The sequence below is a fragment of the Salmo salar genome, chromosome 15 (assembly GCF_965601325.2).
Source record: "Salmo salar chromosome 15, fSalSal1, whole genome shotgun sequence".
Taxonomy (NCBI): Eukaryota; Metazoa; Chordata; class Actinopteri; order Salmoniformes; family Salmonidae; genus Salmo; species Salmo salar.
The window spans coordinates 45,199,334-45,222,879 of NC_138305.1; the positions used below are offsets into that span (position 1 = coordinate 45,199,334).

Consider the following 23,546-nt stretch of genomic DNA (forward strand, 5'->3'; position numbering starts at 1 on the left):
CCCAGTTCAGTTGATGATAGCTGACCACAGGAGGTTGGTGGTACCTTAATTGGGGAGAACAAGCTCGTGTCAATGAGTGGAGCGGAATGAGTGGAATGGTATCAGAAACATTAAACACATTGTTTCCATGTGTTTGATGCTATTCCATTTTCTCCGTTCTGGCAATTATTATGAGCCATTCTCCCCTCAGCAGCCTCCTGTGCAGCTGACATGTCATCTTTACCCCATGACTGAGATTCGCTTTATCACTTTCTGTCATCTGTCGTCATCTCTGGTGATCAGCCCTGAGCCTTTTTATATCGACACTTCACGAGATGACAGGCAGAAAGGCTTACCCTGTTACAAATGCCAGCCGTTGGCTAAAGTATATTGTGACGAATATAGATGGGAAGATGGGATGGGGAAGAGGGAGGAGAGAAGAAGAGAGGATGTATGAGTGGGTTTCCTGCATGGCCCCTCTCCATGCCTCCCTCTCCCCAGGCCAGCAGCATTGTTCAGGCTCCCTGCCAGCAGCCTGACTCAGGCCAAGCATTACTAAATAAGGCAGTCCTCTCCTCCTACTTTGGGGAAAAAACACCCGAGCAACTCAATAAGATCATCATCATTCTCCCACGGCCACACCACCTCCTCTCACACTTCTGCATTAGTTCTGTTTTTAGTGTTCATGTAGTGCTTATTTTGACCTGTAACTCTGACGCAGGCAGAGAATTATACTGTTTGTGGAAATGTAATGCTTCTCATGCCCCCTGACCTTCCATCTAACAAAGAACATCTGCTTGTCATGATGTAGTTTGGCCACTAGAGAACGGCAATTCCATCACACAAACAAAAGAGCCTGATCTGAAATTATGAGCGAATCACACAATCTAAACACTGACAGATTTGGTGCTATTTCGGTGCTGTAACCATTTCAGCGGAAATCAACCGTTTGTTATACAGTAATTGACCACATCATAGAATTAGATTAATCTCTATTTATACATTCAGTGCTTGGGATTGTTGACGTTATATTATATTTTTCTTTTAGCTAGTGGCCAAGCGGTACATACACACTAACAACACTTAATCTGCTACAATGCCATGTTGAAAATGACCCTTGTAATGAGCTGATGACTAAGAGGAGACATAAATAGACAAACATGATTAATAAACAAACCCCATACAGCACCAGCAAATTATGTATTTGTCTTTACATGTCAAGTGGCACATTCATATATGGCTAATTATGACCTTCCTCATCTAGGGTTGGGGTTCTTCTAAATGTGTTGATGCTTGATTGTTGTCGTGTTTCCAGGTGCTGGTGGCTCCTTGCCTATCAGTTGTCACGTGAACAGTTGGTGTGAGTGTTTACTCTCTGATCATAATCATGTTCTGGTAAAAACAACACTTCCTAGAACAGGTATATTCTTAGACAATACCCCATGTAGCGAAGAGGCCTAGGGTTGGGATGATGTACTTCTCCTCTCTACGGGGAGCTCTGAAAGCATTCTGCCATGTACCTCCTTAGACTTACCTGATCTGATTCCAAGTCGTATGTAGGCTACATCTCCCTGTGCTTGTGAGATCTGGTTGGTCTAATGTCTATACATGCTCTGAAAATAGGTCAAGCAGAACAGGGAGATGAGGGAGACAGGGAGAGATTAGTCTCATATGACATGATGTAAAAATTATGAGCAGAATGTGTGAAATGTGCTTGACAAGAAGTCCATGTGGAATAGACCTGTGTCGTTACCGTAGCAGAGAGCACGTTGTACATTAAAATAAAAGGCACACACACGGTAGCGTTTAAGCCATTGTTCAAATTTACTACAGTAAAAATTGTACAGTCAAGCATATTTTTGCTTGCAGTATTGACATGATGGCATGATTTACATAAGCAGATTCATGGGGTGACAGCACAATGACCTGACGACCGAGGGGTGGGGTTTGTTCCACAACTCCCTGTAAATTCCATTTCATTCAATAAACATTCCAGGTCAGTCTTTGAATTCGGAGATAATTCAATATTATCACCAACAATTCCCACATTCCAATTCGAATTCAATTTCCTCAGGCTTTCAGATCATGTCACTGTTCAGACAGCCTAGCTATACTGGAAATATAGAAATATAAGTTGAAATTATTTCAAACAAATCCTGCAGTCAATGTTTGATACTATGTGCATTAATTCAATTTACTAGGAAATGTACCAATATTGAATTCCAATGCCAATTCAATTTAAATTCAAACAGTCCAAACAATATCATTTCAATTCAATTACAATTCCATAACTTGAAGATAGTTGAATTAAATGTAACTCTCCACTTCATGAGCGAATTAAAGAATTCCGAATTAAATTTGAATGAACCCCAACGCTGCAGAGGATCTCAGGCGCAATGTCCCCACAGTGTCACAGCACAAGACTTGGAGAGGAAGGACTCAATCATGTCAACCTGGACCAGGGATGACAGATGAGGTTGCTATGGCAATCTCCATGTCAACCACTCTGTGGCCAGCGTAGCCCAAAACCAGGTCTACAGATCATAGGTGTCACAAGGCACAAAAGTACGCCTGGAAGAGTGCACAGAACACAGACTTCTTGTTCATCTCTCAAACATACAGTATTATTTACACATTGTAAGAAGCAGTGAGTCAGGCCTATGTTACAGTGACCTACTAAATGATTATATCATGACTGACTTTCAACAAAAATGAAAACACATGCATTAGTGTTCTTGTGCAAATGTCACAAAGAAATAAATATGGTCATGGGTATATCATTCTAAGAGACTTCACAAAAAACGACAAGCACGACGACAGAGGAGGGATTTGAAAGAATCTACTGAAGAAATATTGAAGTAAGAGAATAAAGGCAACATATTAAAATCAATGTCACAATGTGTTTCTGTAAAATGCACCCATGTCATTTGTTTTATGCTGCTCAATGTAATACAATTCATTAACAGCAGAGGACACTCTACTCTTTATTTCTGTCCTTTCTGGTCCAGTGCAACGGGCCTATAGTCTCACTCTCCTGCATATGTACCACAATCCTGTACATCACATTAGATTTAGATTCAGAGAGTGTATTAGTCACATGCACAGGGTTGCAGATGTAAATGCAGGGTACAGTGAACATCCTTAAGCTCCAAGCTCCAACAGTGCAGGCCATTAATATCAAGTCATACTTTAACATACCAAACTGTATTTATTTCGAAAGGTTTCAGGTTGATAACCCTGATGCAAAGGTAAAGTAGTTCAACGGCACTCAAAGACAGGACAAGTAAAGCACAACGTTTTACACCTTGGCTATTGGTCAAAACTATTGGTCCAGTTTGTCCTGCTAGAATCAACTGCCTCAAGCTCCACCCATTAAAGGCCTTGGAGAAGTGAGCGGTTTCTTTAGGATATGATGTTTGCAGTCCTAACACACCACACCCCTCTCAGTTCCTTAGATAAAGGTGAGAGAGCAGTCATTTCAAAACAAGGCCAACCTCACCTCACTCTCATAACTAGGACTATTGTATGTAATATGGCTATTAGAGGTGAATGACTATTAAACCCTGAAGTAAACATTTAAAAAAGGGTATTAACGCCCATAAAAAAACCTCCCATACCATGCAAGTTACTCTTTCTATGGTCAATGTCATGCGCGTGTGATCCGACTGTGATCAAAAACATGACTCAATGCTAATTGAATCCAAACAGACAATGATGACAATGTTGACCTGTTAAATGCCTATCTCTCTGTCTGTAGACTTAATAAATAGACAGTAGACAGACAACACCCCATTCGTTTTGTTTGCCACCTCAGGATATTTGGGTATCAGGCAGGAATGGTATATATATGACTGTCAAATTGCCATGCAAACAGCAATCACCATCTGTCTTGTGCACAATAACAGGATCCTAGGAAAACAGGATAGGGTGGGTTCCTTCTAAGAACAGTGGTTATTATGGGTGGACAGTGGTAGACGATATACATTAATGACGGAGTCACAGGTGACGTCATCTCTGACTAATGGAATCATTAAAATAAGAGAATAAAACCTGGGCTCTGTTTCCCAAAAGCATCTTAAGACTAAGTTCATCTTAGAACCATAGGGTCCTAGCATGCTAGCAGATACCCATAGACTTTTGAGTCATTGCGCTAACGCTAGCTAGCATTGACTCGCAAAACTACCTCTAACTTCCTTCATACTGGACACAAAAATAGTATCCCCTAGTTGATCTGACTCTGGGGAAGTAGATAAAGGGCCTCACTGCCAAGATCCTGAAGTATCCCTTTAAGATGCTTTTGGGAAACCGGGCCCTGGACTTTTTATGTCTGCTGAAAGGCTGAGGCACTTGGCATATTTAGAATGCAAACTCATTCTCACTTGGTTAAGGGTCATTTCCTGTTAGTCGCCCACTCCCACTGCTTCATGTACATTGACCTTTGAACTGACAGTCACTCCTCAATGGTTTGGATTACAGGAATGTCAACATTAGCCTTAATAAAATAGGTTATAATTACATATCGGAGTGCATTAACTTATGCCACCTTCTCTACTTTCCCTCCAAAGGCACTGGAATGAATATAGGCACATCACATACTCTCAAGTACACTATTACATAATGAGGTACAAATGAATAATAAACATTGGAGAATTCAGCAAGGGAATATTACAAATAGTATTACAAATATTACAACTGAATGCATTCTACTGAAATGTGTCTTCTGCATTTAACCCAACCCCTCTGAATCAGAGATGTGCAGAGGGCTGCCTTAATCGACATCCACGGTGCCCGGGGAACAGTGGGTTAACTGCCTTGCTGAGAACAACACATTTTTACATGCTCAGCGCGGGGATTCGATCCAGCAACCGCCCAACGCTCCTACCCGCCAGGCTACCTGACCCTGGACATTTTTCTGTAAATCTTAAATTGTATATAAATGTATAAACACAGGAAGTGCCACAATTCTGAATCCAACTATTTCAAATGTTTGGCTTTTACCACAAGGCCATGCACCATAGAAGTTGTAACTGCAGTGATACACACTGTTAGCTAACACTAAAATATATTTTTTAACTGTTATAAAACAAAACAAACTCAAATCTCAAGAAGGGTTGTCATGGGCTAGTTGCAGAGAAAGAACCTAACCTAACCCATGGGCTCATCAGAACAGAAACACACTATACAGCAGTATGTACAGAACCTACAAGTTTACACAAAACACTTGTGTGGTTACAGTTTGATATCTGGGGCCAGGGGAGAAGGGGAATAAGGGAGGGAGGGGTAGCTTTTTGGGGACATCAGAGGCGTCATTGTAGTGCGAGGTGGTGGTCCTGTTGGGGTTAAGATTGAGTTGAGGGGGGACAGTCCCTTTTTAGAGTGAGTCTGGCTTTGGGGTCACCACCATGTGGGTGAGAATGTCTATGAGGTGGTCCAGGCCATAGAGGTAGCCATCCTCACGGTTGCCCTCCTCCCAGGTGGCCCTGTGACTCAGGACCTGTCCTTTAGGCAGAGGGGTGGTCTTCCCAAAGTCTATCATCCACACCTTGGCCTGCTCACGCTTGTCATGGATGAACAGCAGTGAGCTGCCAATCACCTGGGGAAGGAGAGAGGGATCCATCTTAGTCCTCAAAACACAGACCAAAACAAAAAAATCTGTTTACAATAGGCTAGGACAGAAAGTTTCAAATAGAGTTGGAATGTGTATATATGGTAGCCATTTTAATAATAATAGTAACTTATTACGTTTATACAGTGCCTTGCAAAAGTATTTACCCTCCTTGGCGTTTTTCCTATTTTGTTGCATTACAACCTGTAATTTAAATTGATTTTTATTTGGATTTCATGTCATGGACATACACAAAATAGTCCAAATTGGTGAAGTGAAATGAAAAAAATAACTTGTTAAAAAAATAAAAAAAATAAAAAAAGGAAAAGTGGTGTGTGCATATGTATTCACCCCCTTTGCTATGAAGCCCCTAAATAAGATCTGGTACAACCAATTACCTTCAGAAGTCACATAATTAAATAAATAAAGTCCACCTGTGTGCAATCTAAGTGTCACATGATCTGTTACATGATCTCAGTATATATACACTTGTTCTGAAAGGCCCCAGAGTCTGCAACACCACTAAGCAAGGGGTACCACCAAGCAAGTGGGACCATGAAGACCAAGGAGTTCTCCAAACAGGTCAGGGATACAGTTGTGGAGAAGTACAGATCAGGGTGGGTTATAAAAAAATATCAGAAACTTTGAACATCCCACGGATCACCTTTAAATCCATTATTAAAAAATTGAAAGAATATGGCACCACAACAAACCTGCCAAGAGAGGGCCGCCCACCAAAACTCACGGACCAGGCAAGAAGGGCATTAATCAGAGAGGCAACAAAGAGACCAAAGATAACCCTGAAGGAGCTGCAAAACTCCACAGCGGAGATTGGAGTATCTGTCCATAGGACCACTTTAAGCCATACACCACAGAACTGGGCATTACAGAAGAGTGGCCAGAAAAAAAGCCATTGCTTAAAGAAAAAAATAAGCAAACACGTTTGGTGTTCATCAAAAGGCATGTGGGAGACTCCCAAAACATATGGAAGAAGGTACTCTGGTCAGATGAGACTAAAATGTAGCTTTTTAGCCATCAAGGAAAAAGCTATGTCTGGCACAAACCCAATACCTCTCATCCCCCCGAGAACAACATCCCCACAGGGAAGCATGGTGGTGGCGGCATCATGCTGTGGGGATGTTTTTCATCGGCAGGTACTGGGAAACTGGTTAGAATTGAAGGAATGATAGATGGCGCTAAATACAGGGAAATTCTTGAGGGAAACCTGTTTCAGTCTTCCAGAGATTTGAGACTGGCACCGAGGTTCACCTTCCAGCAGGACAATGACCCTAAGCATACTGCTAAAGCAACACTCGAGTAGTTTAAGGGGAAACATTTAAATGTCTTGGAATGGCCTAGTCAAAGCCCAGTCCTTAATCCAATTGAGAATCTGTGGTATGACTTAAAGATTGCTGTACACCAGCAGAACCCATCCAACTTGAAGGAGCTGGAGCAGTTTTGCCTTGAAGAATGGGCAAAAATCCCAGTGACTAGATGTGCCAAGCTTATAGGGACATATCCCAAGAGACTTGCAGCTGTAATTGCTGCAAAAGGTGGCTCTACAAAGTATTGACTTTGGGGGGGGTGAATAGTTATGCACACTCAAGTTTTCAATTTTTTTGTCTTATTTCTTGTTTGTTTCACAATAAAAAATATTTAGCATCTTGAAAGTGGTAGGCATGTTGCATAAATGAAACAAGACAAACCCCTCAAAAATCTATTTTAATTCCAAGTTGTAAGGCAACAAAAATTGAAAAATGCCAAGGGGGTGAATACTTTCGCAAGGCACTGTAATAGCGCTTTTCATTGAATCTCAAAGCGCTTAATTCTTTTTTTTAACCTTTATTTAAATAGGCAAACAAGTTAAGAACAAATTCTTATTTACAATGACAGCCTACCCCGGCCAAACCTGGACCAATTGTGCGCCACCCTATGGGACTTCCAATCACAGCCAGATGTGATACAGCCTGGATTTGAACCAGTGACTGTAGTGATGCCTCTTGTACTGAGATGCAGTGCCTTAGACTGCTGCGCCACTCGGGAGCCCAAAAATAAATGTAAGAATAAAGTCGGAGAAGCCTAATGAAGCATATCCTGTTAAATATGGTCTATAATCGCCATATATAATCACGTTAAGTATGTTATCTGCACCGAGTAAGTAAATGCCCATTAAATCAACATTCTTCAAGCACCCCTCTTATTACTGTAAAGGTCAATCATGATTCAGCTGTATTTCACTACTGTATGTACATAGTTAATTTACTGTTACACTTTATCTTCTGACTTAGAAGATCAGATACATGTTTGATCAAATAGTTCTATGCTTTCTGTAGTTAGGTGACGGGGAAAATACTATTGTATGTTACAGGTGTGTCTCACTACAGTATGTCTGGAGAGATGGTTGATGTAAATGGGATTCCAAATAATCGTATTAATCAGCTATTCCTGAGTTTACGTAAAATGTCACTATAAAGACCCACTGACGTCAAATACAGTAGGCATATATGAGGGATGAACAGACACACCCTGTACCTAATGTACACACCCTGTATTTGACTCCACCTAAGCAGCAGGACATAGGTTATTCCAGAGAGTTTTGTTCTAGGGCCTGTGTCTCAACCTTTCCTCTGAAACGCCACAGCACCTTCAGGAGCCTGACTACGCTTCCTGTTTAGAATAACAATGTCCTGTAATTGGTTGGTGTTTGTGTGGATGCCATTGTTCATGGGTTTCCACTGCACAGATTGTAGCCTCCTGTATCAGTTGAGTGGTATATGGGCGGATCTCAAATGCTTCCATTTCGGTAAATGTTACAACTCAAAAATACCAGCGGAGGACAAAAAATAGATTTGTTTACCTCGTGGGTCTTGAAGAAGGTTGATATTTCCAGAGTGTCCCTAATGTCCTTCAGTCGGTGCAGATAACAGTTCTGAAAACAGACAGATGAGAGCACAAAATGTATTATTAAAACTACCCAGGGTGACGTGGGAAAATCTGAGTTGAAAAGCTTTCAGTATTTCTCAAATTTTAAGGACACAGAAAAAAACGAACTAAACTATTATTATACTGGACACCGGATATATACTGATAAACTCAACATGTAAAGTGTTGGTCCCATGTTTCATGAGCTGAAATAAAAGATCCCAGAAATGTTCCATACGCACAAAAAGCTTATTTCTCTCAAATGTTGTGCACAAATTAGTTTACATCCCTGTTAGTGAGCATTTCTCCTTTGCCAAGATAATCCATCCACCTGACAGGTGTGGCATATCATGAAGCTGATTAAACAGCATGATCATTACACAGGTGCACATTGTGCTGGGGACATTAAAATGTGCAATTTTGTCACACAACAATACCACATATGTTTTGAGGGGAGCATGCAATTGGAATGCTGACTGCAGCAATATCCACCAGAACTGTTGCCAGAGAATTTAATGTGCATTTCTCTACCAACGTAATTTTTGAGAATTTGGCAGTATGTCCAACCGGCCTCACAACCGCTGACCACGCGTAACCACGCCACCCCAGGACCTCCACATCTGGCTTCTGAGACCATCTGGATCATCTACGACCAGCCACCCAGATGGCTGATGAAATTGTGGGTTTGCACAACCAAGGAATTTCTGCATAAACAGTCAAAAACCGTCTCAGGGAAGCTCATCTGCGTGCTCGTCGTCCTCACCAGGGTCTTGACATGACTGCAGTTCGGCGTTGTAACCAACTTCAGTGGGCAAATGCTCACCTTCAATGACCACTGGCATGCTGGAGAAGAGTGCCCTTCACAGATGAATCCCAGTTCAATAGTACCAGGCAGATGGCAGACAGCATGTATGGCAGAGTGCCCCATGGTGAACACAGATGAATCCCAGTTCAACTATACCGGGCAGATGGCAGACAGCATGTATGGCAGAGTGCCCCATGGTGAACAGAGTGCCCCATGGTGAACACAGATGAATCCTAGTTCAACTGTACCGGGCAGATGGCAGACAGCATGTATGGCAGAGTGCCCCATGGTGAACAGAGTGCCCCATGGTGGCAGTGGGGTTACGGTATGGGCAGGCAAAAGCTACAGACAATGAACATAATTGCATTTTATTGATGGCAATTTGAATGCACAGCGAGACCATGACGAGATCCTTAGGCCCATTGTCGTGCTATTCATCCTTCACCATCACCTCATGTTTCAGCATGATAATGCGCGGCCCCATGTCACAAGGATCTGTACACAATTCCTCAAAGCTGAAAATGTCCCAGTTCTTCCATGACCTGCATACTCAGCAGACATGTCACCCAGTGAGCATGTTTCGGATGCTCTCGATCGATGTGTACGACAGCGTGTCCCAGTTCCCGCCAATATCCAGCAACTTCACACAGCCATTGAAGAGGAGTGGGACAACATTCCACAGGCCATAATCAACAGCCTAATCAACCCTATGCGAAGGAGATGTGCTGCACTGCATAAGGCAAATGGTGGTCACACCAGATACTGACTGGTTTTCTGATCCATGCCCTTAACTTTTTTTGAAGGTTTCTGTGACCAACAGATGCATATCTGTATTCCCAGTCATGTGAAATCCATAGATTAGGGCCTCATGAATTTATTTCAATTGGCTGATTTCCTTTTATGAACTGTAACTCAGTAAAATCTTTGAAATTGTTGCATGTTGCGTTTATATTTTTGTTCAGTGTACTTACTTTTTTCCCGATAGAAAAAACAGCATTCTCCATGCACTGTAATTTATAAATGGATAAGAGCTAGGTAAATGAGTAATCCATTTGGATAAGGGGATTGTAAATACAAATAACAATTGTTCCCTATGTTTCGATTTATGTACATTTTAGCAGACGCTCTTATCCAGAGCGACTTACAAGAGAAATTAGGGTTAAGTACTGTACCTCCCTCAAGGGCACATCAGCATATTTTTCAGACAGACTGCACGGGATTCAAACCAGCAACTTTCCGGTTACAGGTCCAACACACTTAACCGCTAGGCTACCTGCTGACCTTATCATTTCTGGAGACGAATGTGAAACCAGCCATATGGAATCAAACTGAAAATCATATCATCATGACATGTATTGCGGCCCCTTTTCCACAGTGAAATTGTAACAGTCATCGTATGAAGTGGACCAAGGCGCAGCGGGTTGAGTGCTCATTTTAACATTTATTTGAACACAGAAAAAACAAAGCAAGAAAACGAACGCACAGTAATGCACCTACACACAGCTATGCAAAAACAACTTCCCACAAACCACAGGTGAAAAAAGGGCTACCTAAGTATGACTCCCAATCAGCAACAACGATGTACAGCTGTTCCTGATTGAGAGCCATACCAGGCCAACAAAGAAATACACAACCTAGAAAATCATAGAAATACAAAACCAGAACAATACCCAAAAACCCCGGAACACATAAAACAAACACCCCTCTTACATAAGAACATATCCCAACAAACCCCGAACCACATAAAACAAACACCCCCTGCCACGTCCTGACCAAACTACAATAACAAATAACCCCTTTACTGGTCAGGACGTGACAGAAATAGGCTATAAATAGCTGTGCCATTGTTCCGAATTTGTATTGTGTGCCTTCATAATTTGCGTGGATGAAATTTGGACACCCAAGCCATAGGCTTCTTTAGGGCTGAACCTGCCGAGCTGATGTATGCGCTTTAGAATGTTTTAATTATAGCCTATGCCCAGGCTTTCCTCTCTTCTTTTTTACAATTTCCATCATGTTAAATATTAGCCACTATCGGAGGCCACTATCAGTAATACCAACATACATTTACAACTGTCACTTCAGTGTAAGTTTCCTTCAATTTGTACAGTAGTTTACATTTTGCTTCAATCCATTCCACAAATCTATTCCATTCCATGTGTTACACCTTCCATTATTTCATGGGTTGAACTTGAATCTGAGAACAGGATGAATCAAACCACTGTATTTTTTATTCATCAATATATGTTGTGCTTAAAGGCTCTCCAAACCATTTTCCTAACCCTAAAATGTGCCTAAATAATCTACAAGAGCACAGTCTTTTTTTATTTACCAGTTGGTGCTGAAACGGAGACGAAGATGCATAGATGGCATTCTTTCTTTGATCCCAATTTTCTGAACTTGTTCTCTCAATGTATTCTAGTCTGTGGACAAAAGTCCAATTAAAGGTAAACAGTATTTAAAGGGATGGCTTAAGATAAATGTACTGAAATCCCTGTTGAATGAAACTCCACGAGAAAATCTATTGGCCAGCAAGTGGGAGGGTTTTCAGCAGTTGAATGACATTTATTCAGCGCGTGCAAGTGAACCACACCTGCAAAGCACATTACGAACCTGCATAAGGTAAGTCTGAATACCAACTACTGAGAACTGCGTAGGAAAGCCGTGCGTAAGAAAGGCGTAATTACCTATGTTGGAATCGGCCCCCATAGCCTAGTTGATTTGATTATGTTTAAAAGTTGAAATGGTGCTGGATGCAGTGCTCACGTGTTGTAGCTCTCTGTGGTTCTAAATCAGTAGCTGTTTAGTAAACTGTTGGAAACATTAACTTGATTGACCATGTTGTAGGTCAATAGTAATATGTAATAGTAGTTTTTTCCTGGCTTGGCTTCCACAGTGATTTTACCCACGCACCGCTACTGGATTCCTAGGACCTTTTCTGAGACGCTTTGTGGATACAGGCCCTGTATTCATTACAGAACATTACCCATAAACAGACCATTCTATGAATTATGATAGTGCAAAACCCTATGGGACAACAGCTCAGCTCAGCTCAGTAGCGAGAGATGAAGACCACACATGAGTGACAGTTAAGTACACAACAGTAGGGCCAAGGCCCACCACACAGTGACAGATACAGTGTGTTTGGCTTGGCTTGCCCGCCTTGGCTTGGGCCTAGTGGTGCTAGATAAACACATGACAAACCAATGTGGAATGGAATGGAGGACATCTTGTTTGAGTGTTTAATTTCCCTGCTCTGTTTCCAAGACCCCGGGAGACCTAAATCACACACAGCCGTCCCGGCTATGACCTCACTTCCTGGGCCATTAGAGAGGTGGAAGTCCTTGGGAGTTCCCTCCAGGGGCCATTTGACCATGGGGCAGGGAGAGGTCTGCCGCAGCAATAGTGGGCTCCGGCTCACACACAAACACACCCCGAAAGAATCACAGAGACACATGCACAAACACTCACCAGGATGTTCTGGTTTCCTTTGACAAAGTCGTTGAATGCCTCTGTCACTTGCTCCATGCTCCTGGTCTTTTTAAAGTCTCTGTTTACCGTCCCGTCTTCCTTCTGCACAGACGAAGGAAAGAAAGGCAGGATGGGGCCTCCAACAATTACATGACGTCTGAGGTCCCCCGTATACATGTGACACACACTGCTAGCTTGATACAAATGGCCTCTGTCATTCAAGGGGAGGTTAAAGAACTTCAGGAGTCAGACCCATACCGTGGCATCAGCAAGCTTCAGTTAGGCTGGCGGCTAGCGAAAGTCAGCTAGGCAAACCGAACGAGTGTGCTCGCATACTCCCTTAAAAGAATAAGAGGCAATAGTTTGTTCATTTTGAGAAGCCGTAGCCAGTATACGCTTCCTCAAAATAGTCAGAATTCATCTAAGATAACTAAAGAAATCGCTCATTCATTTTGACGTTTTTGCCGAGGAGATCTTATTTTATATCTACTGTAACTGAGATGTTTGGTGCAGTATTTCTAACTGAAAAAATGTGCATGAAAACGAGTCCTCTCTCGTTAAATGACAACAAAGACTTTATTGAAGAATCCCTACTGTTGACCAATCACCAACGAAGGGGCGTCGACTTCGGCTTGACTCCAGAAAATTAATTGTGAAAAAAACCTCACCGAAGTCTAAAACGTCACAAAATGTCATCATAATATACTGTATGCACAAAGTCATCCAAACAGTTTCGGCTGGGTAGCATGCCTTTATGCCTACTACTCAGTACTATACTATACTATTATGCATAGCCATTTCTTTAAGCAGCAAAACCCTGCTGAAAGAGGTGACTAAAACAGGAAAATGGCCCAACGTTTTGCATCATCTAAGACAGGAGGACGTGTCTCCACACACTTAATGTGCTCATATTCTAACTCTACCACAGCACTGTGCTCTACTGTCTCCGTAGAAATGCAGGCAGACAATAATATGGGCATTGAGCTGGGGCCCAACAGACACAACAGCAGCTGTGTGCTCTCTAAAAACTCACAGAACCTTTTGATTCTACACAGTCTCCGAGGGCAACCCCTGGTGTCATGACAACAGAGAGAGCCATCAAAGCTCTGCGGGCCGTGGCCATCTATGGACATGGCTGGAGTCAGGAAAGAGAGACAGAGGAGTGAAAACTCCGGACAGCCCTGTTGCTGCCACTGCTCCCTATGCTGCCAGTCCATTCTGAACTTTTCATCCTGCACATCTGTCTTAAGCCCTCGAGAGTCAAATCTCAGGGCCTCATTAGAGGAGACAGATTCTGGAAGATGGTGTTACGGCCCAAACATAGCCAGGACGTCTCCCTCTTGGCTTTAGGAGGAATTAGACCCATGTAATCTAATTGCCTAGGAAGAATATGTTGCAGATATGCTCTTTTTGTTGTTGCACCCAGCTTTCTCCGAATAGGATTATTAGTGTGCTTAGCTTTACTAAGGCAGAATCACATGATCAGGCTGTCTGTCAGTCAGTCTGTCTGTCTGTGTGCTGCTGCAGTGAATCTATTAGTTTCAGCTTGAAGGAGACTGATGGTGTGTAGGAGCAAATGGGATGTGTCAGCAACTGAAGTTACTGTCAATAGAGGTGTCACAAGCAGGCCCTATGTGTGACAAAAACACGCAACACACTCTATACACACTGACACAAAATAGAGGGTATTCTTTCCTGTTGGCCCTGGCAACCCTCAGTATGAAGAATGCTATTAAGGGGCGACTGCAGGGTATGTCTGTACACAAACCAAGCAGGACCATGGAATTACACTCTCGGTTTCACATTATTACTGTTTTAATTTTTATAATATCAACTAGTAACTATTGAGTGTACAGACTGACAGATGGAGTATTTGGTCACCTTTCCTATAGTGTTTACTTCTTCCAATAATGGACTGTTAAATTAGTTTTACAGAGTATGACTTTATGTCACAATGCATCACTCCACTGCAGGGATAGGCAACTAGATTCAGCCAAGGGACCATTTTTGTTAGAGTGGATGGTCGGGGGGCCGGAACATAATTATAATAATTTGTACTCTGCTAAATTTACCACAACTAAGCCAAAATGTTTGTTGTTGTATTTGAAACTTTGATTACATTAAGACATGCTCATATACGTCTCGTTTTTATTCATGGCAATACCTGGGAACAGATTTCCTTCATTAAACCGATTTTTTTGCTGAATTCCTGGTGATTTTATAGTCATTTTTTTACCCCCCCCCCCCCCCCAAAAAAAAAACCCACTCCTGTTGCCGACCCCTGCTCTACCGTATATCCCAGTGCATGATCTGTCCCGTGGCTTACCTTGATGCCCTCGATGCGGAAGCCCAGGGTAGCGGTGGAGCTGATGGTCTCTCTCCACTGCATGTAGCGAGGCTTGGTGACCGCCTGCTGCTCCTGCTCCTCGGGGGTGGGCGCCAGGGGTTCCACCTCCACCATCTTCTGGTACATGTCCTTCCTCAGACTGGAATTCTTACGGGCCTTGGTCAGCTCCTCCTCCAGGTACGTCCTTTGGTGGATAGAGAAGCTACATCTGTTTGGTACTGACTTTGTTGAATGAGATTTTATGTTGTAACCAGTCCAGCAACCAAATTCATTTCCTTTTATGAGCCAATATAAAGGATAATTTGACTCTACTTCTTAGAATACAATCATTGTACAATATATTGTGCAAACATTGTGCAATACAATAATGATCATTCAGATCTTGTTTGACTAAGTCGTTGAGTGATCATGCCCCAGGGGACAACATGTGAATGAAGAAGAGAAACTGTTTTCTTTCACATAATAATTATACTGTAGAATTATTATTGCAGTGAAGACGGGAGGAGGGGTTCCCTTCTCTTCAGTTCATCCCTGAATAAGGGATTGTCTTAACCTTTCCTAGATTCAAATGCATTCTTCCTGCAGTAGCCAGCTACCTCAAGAACAGGCCAGGCTTCAGTCTGTTAGCACTGCACAAAATTGTTGTGTTTGGAGGGGCTGGTTTATCATTTCCTAACATCCCGGCCATTCCAGAGAAGGCTCACACAACCAAAGTTGTGCTAGTGAGGAAAGGAGATGAGAGGAGAGGGATATAGCAGGGAGAGTGATGAAGGCCACAGGGCAACAAAGCTATTCATCACAGCAGTAGAGTATAGGATACTGTAGCAAAACAGGCCTGACCTGTTACCACCCAGTTCAAAGTGCCTCAGAAGAGTCTCCAATATTTCACTGGTCAGTAATAACTTTGCAAAGTGGCTCGGTATACCCATATCTGGTATACATCTGATGTAAACTTAACAAGGGAGATTTTGACAACTGTACACGTACAGTATGTGGAGTTTGGCAGCCCAATAATGAACCCAAAGGAATGGAAGTTGTTTCCCAATACTTTCCCCACAGGCTGATTTAAGTCATGGTGTGTCTGAGAAGGGCCAGCTGGCTACAGTACATTTCTTCTCTCTAGGGGAGTGTGATGGTCACTCTTAGACCTTACGCCTAATGGATGTCTGCCTGATTGAATATTGGACCTTATCCTAACCTGTCAAAATGGAACATAGAGATCTGAGAGCTACAATGATGTCCAACACTGATCTAAGGTCTATTTTCATTCACCCCAAAAGGTTTAGATTAGGATATCCAGAGGGTAAACTGAGATATGTGCCTATGTGTAACTTCAACACAGAGATGCACCTGCCTATAAAGGTTCGTCAACCCACACTCACCTGACACCCATCTTGCAGTCCATGACGCAGGGCAGGTCGAACTCAGAGAGCAGATCATCCATCTGGTTGTACTTCTCCCCATCCTTCTCCACGTCTCCGTGGTAGGCCGGTACGTAGGGACGCAGCACGTCTTTCATCAGCCAATCCAAGCAGCGCTGCTCACAGTCACAGTGCTTCTTCAGGATACGCCCGTTAGCCCCTGCCTTGAAACTGCCTGAGTGGAACCAAAACATGCAATAAAAACATTAGAGGATGTTCAGTGTTCACAGTAGGCCTGCTTTACTTTGTTTTGTCCTGTTGCTAAAGAAAAGGTCGTATCTGATTCTGAATGGACCATTCCATTTCAGATAGCCTAGCTACAGTATATACAAATAGGATGAAGCTCTTAGTTATGCCCTAGTACTTAGCCTTTGAATATATGATTTGCAAGTACATCCCAACACTTAGCCCGAGACAAGATTTGAATTCCAAACACACTGGCCATTGGCCACTGTATCGTATCCAATCCAGCCAGGAGAAGGAGAGCGGAACACAGAACACACATTCCTTCCATTGCCTTATCCCAGAATCCCCACATTCCAGAGGCAGCGTTGTCAAGGCCTACCTGCATGACCCGCCAGCTGGATCCAAGGGTACTTCTTCTTGAAAGACATGACGAATGGAGACCAGTGGACAATGTTCTTGATCTTCTTCCATGACTTGTGCTGTATGGATGACAAACAGAGGACGCTTCAAGTAAACCTACTGTGCGTTGTGTTCCTCGCACAATCCTCGTCTGTTTTCATTACAAGCACTGTAGTATTACAAGAGAGGAAAAACACAGAACAACGCTCTATTGTGTGTGGACGGCATTGTTACTTTATTACATTTAGAATACAGCCCACCACACATTAACATTTGACTCCTTTTGTTGTCATTCATTGATGTAGTTGAGTGTATTATTTAGCAGTTTATGGTCCAAATAGGGATTTCTCTCACAGAAGGCAGTCACAGAGTCACTCACACATCTTAACCAATATTAGCATACACCACAGAATTATTACAGACCACAGCAAACAACAACACAAAGTAGAAACAGCAACAAAAAGTAGAAACAGCAACAACAAAAACATAATTTGCATACATAAGACATCCAGTGTCTGCAATTGTTTACACTAGAGTACAAATGCTTTCCCATTTGAAATAAATTAAACTATTTGTGGCTGTAGGAAAAAGTGATAATACCAGTTATTTCAGTATAACTCAGAAAATGGTATAATATACTTCCTCCAACCCAGCTCATAATAACAGTCTGAAGTCTGAAGTGAGTATTCAGCTCATTGATTGGGGATAAGAGCTTATTTAGTTGCTCTTGCTGCTCTAACACAAAACAACCCAATTTGGATTCTTTGGTAACCCAGTGCTGGGTAAATATTGGACAGGACACACGCTGGGTTATTTTGACCCAGCCAGTTGGGTGGCGTGAATAACCCAACATGTTGGGTTGTTGGGATTACCCAAACATGGGTTAATTTAATCATCAATTGGGTAATTTTATTTTCATGCTGCTGGGTTGATCTAGCAGCTGGGTCTTTTTTAATGTAATCCTCAGGTTATTTTCAGGAGGAGTGGCTTATTGGAGGTGTGGATTTCAGATAGATCTTATTGGCCACCTGTGAGAGTCATGTTAACTTTACAGTTGAAATGTTTGTTTTTTGGTGCATTTTACACATTCTTCTAGAATATACAAATTATTTATTACATATAATAATAAGGTGGTATCTATCCCAACAATGGGATTTCCATTGGCTTTTAGGGAACTGTAAGCTACAAAAATGTAAATGTTTAACCTTAACATGTGTGCAGATAAACAGCAATGACATTGACTCTCACGGGTGGCTAAAAATAACTATATGAAAGCCACGACCCTACTAAACTACGGCTCCAGTCTCCTGATCTGACTCGTTGGGTCATATCTCAATAACCCAGCACCAATAACCCAGCATCAACCACCCAAACCTACTCTTGTTAAAGAAAACAACCCAACTAAGTGACCAATGCCTGCAACCCAGCAGTCGGGTCATCCAGACAACCCAGTATTGTTTAGAGTGTTCACATAATGAGCACCTATTCATGCAGAAACATCTCCAGATGGTCAGATTCACACACCAGTCCAGTGCTGCCGATGGTTAGCTAACTGTTCTTGGTAATCTAGTACCCATCGATTTGGGCCTTAGCCTAGCACCTTTCAACAGAGAGCCTATCACCTCAGAGAAAAGGTGTTAGGTGTCTGCTGCCTTCAAATCATTAGGATGGTATCAATCTAACTAAGGGCATACGGTCAGAGCCATGGGCTAATGAGCCCCAGTTAAAACAGTTAACTTCCTTTAGAAGTCTGAAAATATTTGGCATGGGCATTCAAATCCTCAAAAAGTTCTACAGCTGCAGCATTGAGAGCATCTTGACTGGCTGCATCACCACTTAGTATGGCAACTGCTTGGCATCCGACCGCAAGGTGCTACAGAGGGTAGTGCGTACGGCCCAGTACATCACTGGGGCTGAGCTCCTTGCCATCCAGGACCTCCGTACCAGGCTGTGTTAGAGGAAGGCCCTAAGTCATAGACTGTTCTCTCAGCTACCGCACGGCAAGCGGAAAGTCTGGAACCAACAGGAATCTGAACAGCTTCTACCCCCAAGCAATAAGACTGCTAAACAGTTTAAATAGTTAACCAAATAGCTACCCGGACTATCTGCATTGACCCTTTTCACACTAACTTTTTTGACTCATCACATAAGCTGCTGCAACTGTTTACTATCAGTCACTTTATTCTACCTCAATTACCTCTTACCCCTGCACATCAACTCGGTACTGGTACCCCATGTATATAGCCAAGTTATTGTTACTAATTATCTATTTATTATTATGTGTTTTACTTTTCTATTATTTCTCTATTTTCTTTCTCTCTGCAATGTTGGGAAGGACCCGTAAGTAAGCATTTCACTGTTAGTCTACACCTGTTGTTTACGAAGCACGTGACAAATAACATTTGATTTGATTTTGATTTAACGGCAGAGTGTGTTTTTTGGTTCCAGCCTAGTCGCTGTGCTCTGCTGATGGTTACACTGTGTTATTCCCTCTCACTGGACGTCCGGGAGAGAGCTCTCTTTAATTTTCTGTCTTGGCATGGCCAGTGCATTCTTCACTCCACTAGCTGCTCTCCACCATGGATGGATGTGGGGTTTCCCTTGGCCACCAACTAACCACAGCACTCTGGTCTCTCTCCCCACAAGCACCAGAGCCAGCAGGGTAATATCGTTGTTCCAAGCCTGGGAGTTCAGGGCCTCCCTCACACACACAAACACACAATAGCAAGGACAAACGCACAAACAAGAGCCGTTCTGGTAAACAGAAGTCAGTCACAAGAAACCCCTTCTCTCTCAGTGAGATGTTTAAGAGCAGTTCTTAAGAGTCAGTACCATTAAAATGTACTTAAACAGAAGTCAGATGCAGTATATGCTTGGCAATATATTTTCTCTCAGCTGAATTTGAAAAAACAATGACAAAGCAACTTCCCATACATGGAAGGATTTATATCTAGATGTGATTATAAGGTATAGGGCTATCTATGGTCAGTGGACTTCTGTTTTCAGTAACACGGTAGATTAAGTTACATTCAGACGCTCATAAAAGGCACTGGAGTTCCTCTCAGTGCTGGCTTGGTTTTTCATCACGAGACTGTGCTGCTGCTCCAGCGGTGGGGGGAGTCACTCAACTTGTTCTTCACACTACAGTGGGTGTGAGAGTGTATCAGACACACATGTAAGTGCGTGAAAACACACAGTGCTCTTTCTCTATCTCCATCTCTCTCACACACACACACACACACTCACACACACACACACACACACACACCTTTCAGGTGGTGGAAACTGACTGATCTTGGGGTCAGCGGCAGAGAGGAGGCGCTCAGGGGACAAGCAGGGCCCAGCCATCAGATACAGGCCTGAGTGTGAGCTTTCCCCTTAGACCTGTTTATGTGTTTTTTAGATAGACCACGATCATAACAGCAACACAGCCACACCCTCACAGGACAAACACTAGAAATACAGCACACACAAACGCAGGCCTACAACAATACATACATCAATGACACAATTAGATGACCACATGCTTTAATGCTTTCCTGATGTTGCTTGGTCTAAAAAAGTACCGTAATTTCCGGACTATTGAGCGCACCTGAATATAAGCCGCACCCACTGAATTACATTTTTTATTTTTATTTTGAACATAAATAAGTCGCACATGTCTATAAGCCGCAGGTGCCTACCGGTACATTGAAACAAATGAACTTTACACAGGCTTTAACGAAACACGGTTTGTAACAAAAATAAATAGGCTTTAACGAAACACGGCTTGTAAAAAAAATAAATAATTAGCAGTAAGCTTTAGTTGTCTTTTTGCACTGAGTCAATTCCTAACGCTGCTGTTTCCAACGTCTTATCATCGACTCATTAAGACCAAGCTCCCGTGCAGCAGCTCTATTTCCTTTTCCAACAGCCAGATCAATCGCCTTCAACTTGAAAGCTGCATCATATGCATTTCTCCGTGTCTTTGCCATGATGAGGGTGACAAAATGACTACCGTAATCAGAATGATGGGAAGTTTGAGAGCACTCGATTTAATCTAAACAGTAAACAAAAAAGTTGTTTGACCTTAACCCGTTTGGCAATTTCACTGGTCTGATGAAAGCTTCATGCCGCCAAAAAAACTGAGCACGTCAGAGAATGTTTTTTTTTTTAGAAAAAAAATTGAAAGCGGGAAAAATCCATATATTAGCCACGTCATTGTTTAAGCCGCGAGGTTCAAAGCGTGGGGAAAAAGTTGCGGCTTATAGTCCGGAAATTACGGTAAGCAGTTCAAGTATAATGATGCAGTAATAACATCACACGCATTCCCACAGAGGACACACACCAGATATACTCATAAATGCAGTAGTGTCGTTACACGAAATGAGTGCCTTTTGCGTCCCTTTGATATTTTAAGTATAAATTGGGCACTAATATTGCATTTTAAAAGGCTGTTATATTCAATGAAGTGTCCTTTAATATAGACCATATGGAAAATTCAATAAATCAGAATTTGTACATGAATAAAGACTTGCTAAAGTGCCGAAATGCAGCATTTTGCAGTGGTGAAAAGTACTTAAGTAAAAATACTTTCAAGTACTACTTATGCTACTAGCTAGTAGTCAGCTAGCCACTGCTAGCGGTCATCAGCTAACCTTTAGCCAGGACAACTCCTGCCAGTCTGTACAGCGTGTTTCAACCCAGAACTTATCAGACTCCTTTTTCTCCATATCATCAGATTCCTACCGCAAGCTCTGAACCTCTTCACCTGCATCATCGCAGCTAGCTAGCTGCTATCCGATTGGCTTCTCCTGGCTAACGTCCCTGTCTCGAAGCAAGCCAACCACGCCACTGCCCTCTCCCGCTCTGCCCTCACCACCCGCCACCGCCACCGCCCCCCGGCCCCGCGCCTCCACCCCAACAACCCACAGCCCCGACTTCTTCCGTCACGACGTCCCTCTAAGGCCCTTCTGCTAGCCTGCTATCCCCGGCCCGCTAGCTGTCTGAATTGCGGTGTCTCCAGCTACTCATTGGACCCTATGATCACTCGGCTACGCATGCCTCTCCCTAATGTCAATATGCCTTGTCCATTGCTGTTTTGGTTAGTGATTATTGTCTTATTTCACTGTAGAGCCTCCAGCCCTGCTCAATATGCCTTACCTAACCCTTTAGTTCCACCTCCCACACATGCGGTGACATCACCTGGTTTAATTGATGTCTCTGGAGACAATGCCTCTCTCATCATCACTCAATGCCTAGGTTTACCTCAACTGAATTCACATCCTACCATACCTTTGTCTGTACATTATGCATTGAATCTATTCTACCGCGCCCAGAAACCGGCTCCTTTTACTCTCTGTCCCGAACAAACTAGACGACCAGTTCTTATAGCCTTAGCCGTACCCTTATCCTACTCCTCTGCTCCTCTGGTGATGTAGAGGTTAATCCAGGCCCTGCAGTGCCTAGCTCCACTCCCATTCCCCAGGCCCTCTCATTTATTGACTTCTGTAACTGTAAAAGCCTTGGTTTCATGCATGTTAACATTAGAAGCCTCCTCCATAAGTTTGTTTTATTCACTGCTTTAACACACTCTGCCAACCCGGATGTCCTAGCTGTGTCTGAATCCTGGCTTAGGAAGGCCACCAAAACCCCTGACAAGATAGAACTGCCAAAGGGGGCGGAGTTGCAATCTACTGCAGAGATAGCCCGCAGAGTTCTGTCTTACTATCCAGGTCTGTGCCCAAACAATTTGAGCTTCTACTTTTAAAAATCCACCTTTCCAGAAACAAGTCTCTCACCGTTGCCACTTGCTACAGACCACCTTCTGTCCCCAGCTGTGCCCTGGACACCATATGTGAATTGATTGCCCCCATCTATCTTCAGAGCTTGTGCTGTTAGGTGACCTAAACTGGGACATGCTTAACACCCCGGCCATCCTACAATCTAAGTTTGATGCCCTCAATCTCACACAAATTATCAATGAACCTACCAGGTACAACCCCAAATCCGTAAACACATGCACCCTCATAGATATCATCCTAGGTTAAGCGAGCAGGCCTTTATAATTGACCTGGCCCAGGTATCCTGGAAGGAAATTGACCTCATTCCGGCAGTAGAAGATGCCTGGTTATTCTTTAACCTCTTGACAGTCGCCTAGGATAGGGGGCGCTACAGCGATTTTTGAAAAAAATTAGTGCCCATTTTAAACGGTCTCTTACTCAAACTCAGAAGCTAGGATATGCATATAATTAATACTTGTGGATAGAAAACACCCTAAAGTTTCTAAAACTGTTTGAATGGTGTCTGTGAGTATAACAGAACTCATATGGCAGTCAAAACCCCGAGACTGATCGTAACAGGATGTGGAATTCTGAATTGCGGACTCATCTTCATCACTTTGCCTATAAATCACACCGTGAGCAATGGTTC

At 42.8% G+C, this 23,546-nt stretch overlaps 1 protein-coding gene across 1 annotated transcript in view; it reads right to left on the minus strand.

Moving 5' to 3' along the window:
• Nucleotides 1-1,784: 1,784 nt before the first annotated feature.
• LOC106571433 (inositol-trisphosphate 3-kinase A) overlaps nt 1,785-23,546 on the minus strand; it is a 58,513-nt gene continuing 36,751 nt past the window's right edge. The window contains exons 3-8 of the mRNA XM_014144523.3: nt 17,116-17,215; nt 16,512-16,725; nt 15,109-15,313; nt 12,783-12,884; nt 8,442-8,513; nt 1,785-5,572 (exon numbers count right to left, since the gene is read on the minus strand). Coding sequence (XP_013999998.1) covers nt 5,351-5,572; nt 8,442-8,513; nt 12,783-12,884; nt 15,109-15,313; nt 16,512-16,725; nt 17,116-17,215 — 915 coding nt within the window. The 3' untranslated portion in view covers nt 1,785-5,350. The remainder of the gene's footprint in view (nt 5,573-8,441; nt 8,514-12,782; nt 12,885-15,108; nt 15,314-16,511; nt 16,726-17,115; nt 17,216-23,546) is intronic.